The sequence below is a fragment of the Neopsephotus bourkii genome, unplaced genomic scaffold (genome assembly GCF_033783945.1).
Source record: "Neopsephotus bourkii isolate Nb327-2 ecotype Australia unplaced genomic scaffold, CSIRO-AGI_Nbou_v1 NB_1825, whole genome shotgun sequence".
NCBI classification, from domain to species: Eukaryota; Metazoa; Chordata; class Aves; order Psittaciformes; family Psittacidae; genus Neopsephotus; species Neopsephotus bourkii.
Genome location: NW_026902298.1, coordinates 2,355,787 through 2,367,609, shown reverse-complemented (window position 1 = coordinate 2,367,609; position 11,823 = coordinate 2,355,787). Strand labels below are relative to the sequence as shown.

Below are 11,823 nucleotides of genomic sequence, written 5' to 3'. Positions count from 1 at the left end.
AGAGACATGAGACTGGAGACAGGTTTTAACCTCCAGTGCTGCATCTATAGCACTGCTGGTGCAGTATCCCTGTACCTAATAGTCATTTCTGTGGGAAGGGTGGAGTTGGCAGTCTGGAAGGCTGTGGTGGTGGGGGTGTGGCTGGGGGAACCCTCCAAAGAGGCAATGGGAGTGCTCAGAGCCTTCAAGGATGAGGCTCAGATCAGAAGAGCTGAACTGTTGAGAACACTTGGGTTGGAGCCTTTGCAGGCGATTTAGGGTAGCATGTCATTAACTGGGTCTGCTGTTTTCCTGTCGCCAGAGCAGAGTGAAACAGGATACTGGAGCAGGATTGTTCAGCTGTGGTTGGGCTTTGGTATGTAAGTGTTATGTGCTGACAAATGAGCTGCTCTGCTGGAAGGGACGGGAAGGAAGGGTGGTGCCAGGCTGGAGAGAGGCCTAATCACAGTCAGGGGAGCTTTAACTTCTGTCTTAACTACTGCATGTGCTGAAGACTTCTCTTTAAATGCAGACCAATGCTCCAGTAGGCTTGCCTTGAAGAAAGCTGGATGGAGCTTAGATCAGATTCAGCGTGTTCATGAAGGAAAGAACTAGAGAATGTGAACTTGCAAAAGCAGAGCTGGAGCAGGCCACGAGGAAGGAAAAGTTCTCCTTTACAACAGTCAGACCCATATGCTTTTAGGGTTAAAAATATCTTGAATATACACCACAAGAGAAACACCGCCTTGGTTAAGACCAGAAAAGCTCAAGTGAACATGGACGTTGTGTATTTATTTCATTGAGGTGTTTTCTTCCTCATGTTGCCAGGCTCTAGATGAAAAAAGGGCAAAAAACCCTCAAATCATTGTGCATCTTCTGAAAAATCCAGAGCTCATAGAGTTGTAATCATTGCAGAAGATTTTAGAGTTTAACAATCTCCAAAACCTTTTAACCTTTAATACATATGTTTGTGTCACATCTTGAAAGCTTCAATGCTCAAGTTCTTTAGCAAAATAACTTGAATGGTTTGGGTTGGAAGGGACCTTTAAAGCTCATCTAGTTCAATGCCCCTGCCACAGGCAGGGACACCTTCCACTAGAGCAGCTTGCTCCAAGCCCCTGTGTCCAACCTGGCCTTGAACACTGCCAGGGATGGGGCAGCCACAGCTTCTCTGGGCACCCTGTGCCAGCGCCTCAGCACCCTCACAGGGAAGAGCTTCTGCCTAAGAGCTCATCTCAGTCTCTTGTCAGTCTAAAACCATCCTCAGGGCTGAAGCTCCTGTTTGCTGAGGTTTTACTCCACCTGGTGGTGACTGAGTAAACACGTTACCACAACGTACTCAAACCAGGCTCTCGAGGCAGAGAAACGACACTAAAACACTTTTCATCCTGGAACAGGGAAATGCAGGAAGAGGTTTATTCCCTTCCTCAACAGGGACCCTGAAGTGAAGCTCAACCGTGTCTTCACACCCAAAAGGGGGGAATGCCCCTGTGCTATTTGTACAAGCTGGTGACACCAATAGTGGTTGTCCACACTGTACAAACTTTGTGTGTGTACCCACAGGAAAACCATCAGTGTGTTTTTGTATCTGCCTGATCACCCTTCAGAATGAGGTGAACAAGGAAAAACTCCACTTATTTTGTTCAGAACTAAACACACAAGTACAAAACACTGCTTCTGTTTTTAATCTTGTATTTTCTTCCACTTCAAATGCAGTTTCAAGAGGGTATTCCTACACATGCACATGGAACAGTGGTTTATTGCAGCCAAGCACTTCAGTTAAAAAACCCCAATACAGGCAAGCAGTTTTCACTGATTTTCATTTTAAATAAGTTCCAAGAGTAATACAAATGATCCACGTTTGTCTCTCTGGAGTAATCGTTCGTTGTTTCCTTTCCCAAAAGTTCTCCAATGGACTTGCTGCTGCTGTTATCTTTCTGGTAACACTGTTTGGAAGGTGCTTCAAATGACACAGTGTCAGCTTATGTCTTCCAGAAGAGAGGGTTCTGTGTCAGACGTCTCTGGAAGTTCTCATACCTGGAAGAAAGTCCAAGAAATAAGAACTGCTGCAAAGAAAGAAGGACACAAACCAATCTATGTGAAGAACATGGTAAGTTACATGTACTCTAGGGCCAGGCTGGATGGAGTTTTGGGTGACATGGTTTAGTGTGTGGTGCCCCTGCCACATCTGCCCCTGTACTACCCCCTCAGTGCTGTTCCACCTGGGATGGAACCGGTCCCTTCAGCACTTCCCAGCTCATGGGGACAGTGGACAGGAGCCAGCAGCTTGACAGACACGAGCAGACTGACACAGGGATTGCAGCCTCCAATTCCAGTGCTTCATAGCAGAGTACATGTGACCTGCTCACAGGTAAGGAAGAGGGGCCCAATGATAATTCTGTACCCAACGCTACTATTCCATTCTATAATCCTATGCAACAATTTGCTTTGTGGTTGTAATAGAATCCTTGAGACAAAGCAGTCCCCATCATCCTTCCACCCTTAACAAATGATTCCAACTTCTACATCTTCCCTGTGCGGGTGCTGAGGCGCTGGCACAGGGTGCCCAGAGAAGCTGTGGCTGCCCCATCCCTGGCAGTGTTCAAGGCCAGGTTGGACACAGGGGCTTGGAGCAAGCTGCTCCACTGGAAGGTGTGCCTGCCCGTGGCAGGGGGTTGGGACTGGGTGAGCTTTAAGGTCCCTTCCAACCCAAATCATTCTGTGATTCTATAATTCTAGAGGAGTTTAAACCCACTCAAGTTAGAGAAAGGCTTATTTATGAATGAGTTTCTAAGCCAACTATTGAATTTCCATGGCAGCCAGCCCACTGCAGACACCCAAGATATTCTACCTATTACAAGTGATCATTAAACACATTGTAATGATTCACCAACATAGGAACTGAGCCAAAAAGTGTTGTTTTTCTGTGGCAGTAATCACACTAACAGATTTCTATACAGAGTTACACCTCTCTTTGCTCTACTGTTCTGAACAACAGCCAAAAGTAAATTCAGCATCATCTAGGCAGTGCCCAGCCATTATCCTGCTTCTTTAGCCTGTCTTCCCTTTGGTTTCTCTCATCAGAGACCTTACCTATATGTGTTCACGGAGTGTGTAGTTACCTTTTAAATAGAAAGAGTTACACTCCCAAAGAAAAAACACTGCTGTTGTTAACTGCCTGCATACTCAGTACTAGTGACAAAACTATTCACAGAGAGCCCAGAACACTGTTTTAAGACAGGTTTTGGTTGATACTGTAGAAGCTAAAGGGGGTTAAACTGATAAACTGTGGGGCAGACTTTGTCAGGCATCCTAAAGGACTGCTCCCTAAGCTCACAAGTTATCTCCATACTACATAGACTACCCCCACATACTGTTATTTCTTAACTAGGCCCTGGAAAACAGCTCTTAAGATTCCTGTACTTGTGCAGAAAGGTCTTGGTAACAGAACCAGGTTAATGAGGAACATGATTTCTCCACATCTCCCATATTCTCAAGCAATGTAATTATGCTGGAGTTATGTCTAGGAAGAGACAGAGCGTAACAAATAAGCACAAACTGACAAGTATCAGCACGTTCTGTCTTCCCATGACTCCAGAGCATTTGCATAACCAGCAACATAGTGCAAATCACATATGTCAAGGGTGACATTTCTAGAAGCAAAGAAAACATCATAGGCTATACAGCACTTTTCTAATTAGAAAATGGCATGAAGATGGTGACAAATATGAAAACAGTGGCAGAACCTCTTTTTACTTGAGATAAACCACAAACACTTTAAAACATGAAACACTAAGTAACATGAGAGTAGTTCAATACTGAGAAATTGGCTGGTTTAATGCCTGGAAGAAAGAACCTTTGTCACTCGAGATCCCTGCCCTTACCATTTCAGGACTACATTTGCAGGAATGAAAGCTTCGGAGGGGTTTGGGGTCATCTGTGCCTGAGTAACAGCAAACGAGGAAGCGAAGTTATAGAAGTTGTCCAACATCTTCTGAGTGAACTGAAATGAAAAAAAGCGACATTTTCAATAAGTTCTTTTTCTCATTTTAAATTTCTGTGCAAAAGCTGGATGGATTTACAACTCCTACACGAAGTAAAATGAGCCTTGTAGTTGGAACTAGATGATCTTAAGGCCTCTTTCAACCCAGACCATTTCGTCATTCTACGATTTCAAAACATCAAAGCATACAGCCAAATGGCAATGACAATGACTGCGTTGGTTACAATCCTGCAGCCACCCATCACCATGTCTTTTCCCCCTCCATTAGTCCTTCAGAGGCTCAATTCCTAGACTTTCATGACACAGAGAATATCCGACAACAGAACGTCCAAACTACCTCTGTGAATGAATCTACTGATGACACAGCAGCACTTGCAACAGGAGTCTGCTGGGCCAGGTTCTCCAGCAGTTCCACTGAGATTCCGATCTGGGCCACCGTGGGTGTCTGAGGGAGGTTCATGGCACCAAAGGGATGTTGACTTCCCTTCCCTGAAAGCACCACAAACAGCACACGTTAGATCTGGCACACATGCAAAGGCTGTGTTACTTAAATCACCCTGTTTCTTCCGTAGAAAGAATTCCTCAATTCCCACCAGAAACACCCCTTAGACATGCAGAAGATACACACAGCCCAAGCACAGGCACAAGTACACCCAAGAGATGAAACAGTGTGATCAGTACATCAAAAAACACAACAGATCTTAAGGAAGTAGTTAAAAAAAGGGAGAATAAAACTGACATCGACCTGGACTTGTTACTGACATCAACCACGTGGACTTGTGCAAAGCACTGGACAATGTCCTTGTCCCTAACCTGGAGAGATATGGCTTGGACAGATGGAGCACTTGTGGCTAAGAAACTGGCTGGATGGCTGCACTCAGAGAGTTGTGGTCAATGACTTAATGTCCCCGTGAAGACCAGTGATGAGTGCTGCTCCTCAGGTTTTGGTACATGGTTATAAGGTCTCCCCTGAGCCTTCTTTTCCCCAGGCTGCACAGTCCCAGCTCTCTCAGCCTTTCCTAATGCAGCTTCCCAGTCTTGGGATCATCTCTGTGGCCCGTCTCTGGACCCTCTCCAGCCCGTCCACACCTTTTTGTATAGTGGGGACCAAAACTGAACACAGTATTCCCAGTGTGGCCTGACAGATGCTGACTAAAGTGGGACAAAGACATCTTTATCTGATGGTAATGCCTTTGTTGATGTATCTCAGCACCCTGCTGGCTTTCTCTGCCACATCTGCACACTGTTCACTCCTAATGTTCACCAGGACAGCCAGGTCCGTTTCTGCAGAGCAGCTCCCCAGCCAGGCAGATCCCAGCCTGGCTTTGTATCTCCCCTGGATTGTGTCTTGCCAGGTGTAAGACCGTACACATATTGTTGAACTTAGTAAGTCCAACACTTTCTTGTTAGCCAGCACCTTCAGCCTATCCAGTTCACACTGCAGGGTGGCTCTCTCTTCCAAAGTGTCCACTTCCCCAGTCAGTTTGGTTCCCCATCAGCAAACATCATCAGGGTACACTTGATCCCATCCTGCAGATCATTTATGAAGACACTGAACAGTGTTGTGTCCAGTATCAGTCCCTTAGGGACCCCACTAGTGACAGGTTGCACTATGAGAAGGAGCCATTTACTACAACGCTCTGGGTGCAGCTGGTCCACCAGTGGTCCATCACACTGACCACTCATCAGACTATGGATTGAGAGCAGCCCTCAGGAGAAGGATTTAGGGGTGTAGACTGAAAAGAAGCTCAACATGACCCGGCCATGTGTGCTTGAGCCCAGAAACCAACCATGTCCTGGGCTGCATCAAAGGAAGTGTAAGCAGCAGGTCAAGGGAGGGGATTTTTCCCCTTTGCTCTTGTGAGATGCCCACTGCAGCTGTGTTCAGCTCTGGGGCTCCCAACATAAGCAGCATGTTGAGCTGTTAGCATGAGTCCAGAGGAGGCCACAGAGATGCTGCGAGGGCTGGAGCAGCTCTGCTCTGGAGCCAGGCTGAGAGAGCTGGGCTGGGTCAACCTGGACAAGAGAAGGCTCCAGGGAGACCTTAAAGCAGCTCCAGTGCCTAAAGGGGCTACAGGAAACCTGGAGAGGGGCTTTGAACAAGGGCCTGTAGGGACAGGACAAGGGGAATGGCTTTAACCTGACAGAGGGGAGACTGAGATGAGCTCTTAGGCAGCTCTTCCCTGTGACTGTAGTGATAGGACAAGGGGTAATGGGCTGAAACTGAAACAGAGATTTAGGTTAGATATAAGGAAGATATTCTTCCCTGTGAGGGTGCTGAGGCGCTGGCACAGGGTGCCCAGAGAAGCTGTGACTGCCCCATCCCTGGCAGTGTTCAGGGCCAGGTTGGACACAGGGGCTTGAAGCAAGCTGCTCTAGTTGGAAGGTGTCCCTGCCCGTGGCAGGGGTTGGAACTGGATGAGCTTTAAGGTCCCTTCCAACCCAAACCATTTTAAAGCTCCCTATGAAGTAAATGGATTCAACAGGAAACATGACCTGTGAGTAAAAGACAGCAAAACCTTTATAGGAACTAAGCTTTTCGTTTATATTTCAGTAATTGGAGAGAACTGGGAAGAATAAGAGCCCAGAAGATTGCCCACTGACTGTCATCCCAGTGGGGGTGGGAAATGCAGATAAAAAGCCCTAAACCTCACAAACTTTATTCAGCACAAAATCTAACCAGCAATTTTGTTTGGGGGGAGTGTGTGGTTGGTTTAATAAGCCTTATTCCCAGCAAACATGAAGACTGCATCTGAAGTGATGCAAAGTAATTCAGATTTAATGCTTATTACAAAGCCACTCACCTTACATGATAGTTAATCCTCAAAAAGAAACATGCAATTTTGAGGCCTTTGACTCCTACACGTATCAATATCACAGCAGATGCAAGACAATTTGATAAATCAAGGGGTCAACACAACAAAAACACCAACACAAGAAATGCACCAGCAAGTGTATTTCTAACCTCCCAGCACAGATTTTAAGAATGGTTAAATGTTAGCAAAGAAGAGCAACATAAAAAGCCTGCTTTTAGATAGATTAAGTTTGTACCAAGGATACTAAGAAATACAATTCAACAAACTTCGCCTGATTATACAGGAGCAACAAAGGAGTATTTTATAGGGAATGATGGCATTCCTGTCAGACACCTTGAACAGCCAATCTGGAAATCACTTATTCTAAGGTTACCTGAGTATAAATAGCACCTGTAGTCAAGGATAAGCACCCAGGTTCATAATTTAGTGTCTATTCCACAAATCACTTTCATGTTGAAGACTGTATTCCACAAGTGTGATTTCCCCTTTAGTTCATCTATGGAGACAACCTTCTGGTATCCCACTTGGAAACACTGCAGAGTTCACCTGCATTGGCTCTCCTAAGTGAGCATGGGACAGGAAAGAGGGGAGAAGCAAGGAAATAAAAACCTGGGGCAATGCCATTTTACTTGACCCTCGTTGTCCAGAAGTGTAATACCACACCCCCAGATACCGTATTTAACAGCCCAGCCAGTGCTTACATGCAACGTGGGCGAGTTACACACACCACAAACCCTGTATGGTTCCAAGGCATTTTAGACACTACACATAACTTAAGAGCTAGAAATGATACATTTAACCTCTCCTAAAATCTGTAATAAACCAGGTGCCACCTCAGCTGGCCACTCATGATCACATAAGAAACATCACACAGTAAGAAACTCTGCCAGAGCTCCTGTTTCATAGGGAGCTGACAAACACGGACACAAAACTGTTTCTCTCAAGGGACTGAACCCAAACCACAGATTTCAACAATCAGAATGTTTTTCAACGATTCCAGCTCTCTGTAGTCCTTTTTCCCTCCTCACCTTTCTACAGCCTCATAGTCTTCATTGTATAATTGTTTATGGCCATGGAAACTAAGACTGTGGAGCTTATACTGACTCTATAGCCTGAGATCAGCTGTACACAACAACAGGAACAGGGGTGCTCTCTGCTGTTCACACAGAGACAGCACTGCCGCACTGCACTGAAATGCATTCAACCATAGAGTCATATAACCAACTAGGTTGGTCAAGACCTTTAAGCTCAAGTTCAACCACTCCCCAGCATTGCCAAGACCATCACTAAACCATATCACCAAGGACCTAACATATATGGTTTGTCAACACTTCCATGTCTCGCAGTTCTTCATTAAGAGCAACCCTTACTTGGAAATTACAGTTTATCATGCAAAAAGCATTTGAAAATGAATTTACCTACATACCTATTTGAAAGCACACATAACAGTCTTTTCAGCATAAGAAACATATAGAAGAAGAATGGGTAATACCCTTTACTGTTTCACTAACAACACAACTTGTAGTATACAAAACCATGCCTCCACCAAGCCCTTCCTGTAGCTGTTCTCTCTCCTCCTGAAAGCCCAGCTTTTGAGGCTGTACATGATAAAGAGTTCATTTTGCTCTGCACACCGAGAGGCCTTATCTCACATCACAATGCCACCCAGGACTGACTCAAAAAAGAGCATGCCACATTAATAATTACCACATTTTATTACAGCAACCTCAATGCTTACCTAAGCAGAAACTGAAGTTAAGGCGGTAGGCCACACTGAAGCCTACAAAAGGTGTGCATTACTTTATCACTCTAACACTTCAAGCTGCTTGACTGACATACACAGAATCACAGAATGGTTTGGGTTGGAAAGGACCCAAGATCATCCAGTTCCAACCCTGTGCCATGGGCAGGGACACCTCACACTAAACCATGCTGCCCAAGGCTCTGACCAACCTGGCCTTGAACACTGCCAGGGATGGAGCATTTACCACTTCTTTGGGCAGCTTGTTCCAGTGCCTCGCCACCCTCACAGTGAAGAACTTCTTCCTTATATCTAACCTGCACTTCCCCTGTTTCAGTTTGAACCCATCACCCTTTGTCCTACCACTGTCCCTTTAACACTTAAGACAAAACTGTGCCATTGGGGCGCTTCATCATTTTTACAATATGCATGGCAACATTCCCATCTCTTTAGGAAAACACACCCACACCTATCTCAGACAGCACCGGCATTCTCTGGCTCCCTCATGAGTCAGACTTCTCCATCTCGGGCCTGTATCAAAAATACTAAAGCATTGGGAAAGCTGCTTTCCAATGTCCACTCTCTACTGGACAGAGTGCAACAGCACCTGAATGGGAAGAATTAGCTGTCTGAAACCACATCAGACTTTACTCATTACAAAGCCTGTCTCTGTTTATAAGGACTGGAACTACTTAACAGTGGAAGCTGAAAGAAAACGCTTCAGGCATGTCCAGAAGAACACCTAAAAACATGCCAAGGAAGCTATAGGGTCACTCTTCCTCAGGTTCTCCATGGGAACACATGCCAGACCTGCTCAAAGGAATTCCCAGATCAACATTACATGCAACAAGGGATGAGTGAGGAATTTCTCTAGGAAAATTAACAGACAGACTCCCACAAAGCTGACAGACTGCTTCTAGCACCACATCTGAACACACACAGTGTTCAAAACCACCTTCATCCCTTTACACGTGCAGGAGCACATCCCCTCCGCTGAGTGCAGCCTTTTACCGGTCTTACCAGATTTCAGACCAGAAATCTTGAAGATGGCACTTGGCTTCTCATTAGTGACAAACCCCAGCAGCTGCCACACTGCCATCCCATTCTGGTCCGGATAACAAAAATAGACCGATCCTCCCATTCCATCTGGAAATGGTATAGTTCCCAGCATGAAGACCACTACGTGATTGATGTTTTCATAGTCTGGTATATCAAATACAAACTTGTCTTCAGCCACTTGCTGGGGAGCTGCTTGTACCTAAAGAGAACAAAACCTTTATTAGCATGACTAGTCTTCATCCGTAACTGCGAACTGCCCTTCACAGAAACACACCTAAAGTGGAACATAACAGAAAGTGAGGAACGCAGCAACCTAAACAGCAGATAGCCAGAGAAGAAGTCAAACACAGCAGAAGAACAACTGCAGAATACATTACTAGAAAGGCACAACAGTCTCGTTCTACCTGCACTGCACAGATATCCCACCCGGGACTAACAGGATCAGAATACCTTCGCTCCCCATGTGCGTAGGAGGAAAATAGGGTGCAGAAGAGGTTGCCAAGTCTATAAGCAGTGGCTGTTGACCACCTTGGCTGGCACAACCCCAGGATCATGGAAACCTGTTCACATAGGAAATACAATAGACCTTGAGACAGGCAGCAGAAGGACGGCTGAATGCCAGAGCAAAAGAAACCCTCCTCTTTACCCGAGATGCCACATCCCTGCAGACAACGCACAATCTAGCCTTAAAAACGCTTCTTTTTAAGCTCCCAGCTTGTCTCTGAGAAGCCCAAGCAGAGGACACGGCAACTCTCTGAGGAGCCCAAGCCTCTCCATCAGCAACTGCCTCCCAGCAATGAGGCTCTACACCGCAGCTGCCCCTGGGCAGGAGGCGCAGGAGCCGGCCGAGCCGGGCAGGCGGGACAAGAGCAGCCAGGCCCCTCGGAGGAGCCCAGCGAGGGGAAGGACGAGCCCCGGCGGCAGCTCCCCAATGGCCCCGGCCCCGGCCCCGCCGCGCTCACCAGCCTGCCCGCCACCAGGCAGCCGAACATGGCGGCGGCCGCCGAACCCCCTCAGGCGCTCCGCTGCTGCCGAGCCTTCATGGGCGCCCGCTCCCGGATATCACAGCCGGAAAAGAGACCGCGCCGACAGCGAGTCATATCCGGGGCGCGGGAGGAACGAGACGGAAACGGGCTAAGGGTGCTGAGGTGGAGGGAGGAGGGACGGCAGGGAAGGGGGGACGGAGGGGCACACAGCACCGGACACGTCCAGCGGGCCAAAGAAAGCGGTTGGGAGCACATAGAGTGTGCACTCTAAAGAAGGCCCCGAGGATGATCAGGGGCTGGAGCATCTCCCGTACGGAGACAGGCTGAGAAAGTTGGGGCTGTTCAGCCTGGAGAAGAGAAGGCTGTGTGGAGACCTCATAGCAGCCGTCCAGTATCTGAAGGGGGCCTATAGGGATGCTGGGGATGGACTCTTCATTAGGGACTGTAGTGATAGGACAAGGGGTAATGGGTTAAAACTGAAAAGGGAGACTGAGCTGAGCTCTTAGGCAGAAGCTCTTCCCTGTGAGGGTGCTGAGGTGCTGGCACAGGGTGCCCAGAGAAGCTGTGGCTGCCTCATCCCTGGCAGTGTTCAAGGCCAGGTTGGACACAGGGGCTTGGAGCAAGCTGCTCTAGTGGAAGGTGTCCCTGCCTGTGGCAGGGGTTGGAACTGGATGAGCTTTAAGGTCCCTTCCAACACAAACCATTCTGTGATTCTATGAAAAAGGAAAAGTTAGTCAGAAAAACCATCTGATTAAACCCACTGAGACACACCAGGTATACTGGGACAGCAGCTGTGGCAGTGTGATGCTGCATCACTGGGGAACTTTATTTCTCCTCTTGGATGCAGTTCAGCTTGTGGAAGTTCACGCTGGAGAAGTGAGCATCACGTACATTCACTGTGTGGGCTGATCTTTGGTGCCATTGCATAATACTGACCACTAGACTGCAGCTGGTGCTCAGAGCACAGCCCTCCTTAAGGGCATTAGGAGGTTCCCACAGTGAGATTTCCAAGGCTATATCAAAACTTCCACATGCCTGCAAGACGGGTTGATGGCCGGGTTAACATCACATAGGAACACAGATGCACAGAGGCAAGCCCATAGAGGATGTTTGCTCTGCCATCACCCTCTGCCTCTCAATGTCCCCCGCTATTTGCAAAACCAGGGTATGGTCATGACAGCAATAGGAGACTCCAAACAGCAGTGCCATGTGGCAGTGGAAAGGGACTGGAAACCCATG

General features: G+C 47.2%; 1 protein-coding gene across 2 annotated transcripts; it reads right to left on the bottom strand.

Annotated features, from left to right (window-relative positions):
* Window positions 1–1,641: 1,641 nt before the first annotated feature.
* HIKESHI (heat shock protein nuclear import factor hikeshi) lies at window positions 1,642–10,730 on the bottom strand. 2 transcript variants are annotated; one of them, XM_061343310.1, is made up of 6 exons: window positions 10,561–10,688; window positions 10,049–10,158; window positions 9,560–9,797; window positions 4,320–4,471; window positions 3,864–3,982; window positions 1,642–2,016 (listed from the first exon to the last, which is right to left on the bottom strand). In XM_061343310.1, the coding sequence occupies exons 3-6, from the start codon at window positions 9,708–9,710 to the stop codon at window positions 1,962–1,964; spliced, it is 477 nt and encodes a 158-aa protein (XP_061199294.1). In that variant the 5' UTR covers window positions 9,711–9,797; window positions 10,049–10,158; window positions 10,561–10,688; the 3' UTR covers window positions 1,642–1,961. The 2 variants fall into 2 exon arrangements, with proteins under 2 accessions (XP_061199294.1, XP_061199293.1); XM_061343309.1 differs by lacking the exon at window positions 10,049–10,158 and having other exon boundaries at window positions 10,561–10,730.
* Between the last annotated feature and the right edge of the window lie 1,093 nt (window positions 10,731–11,823).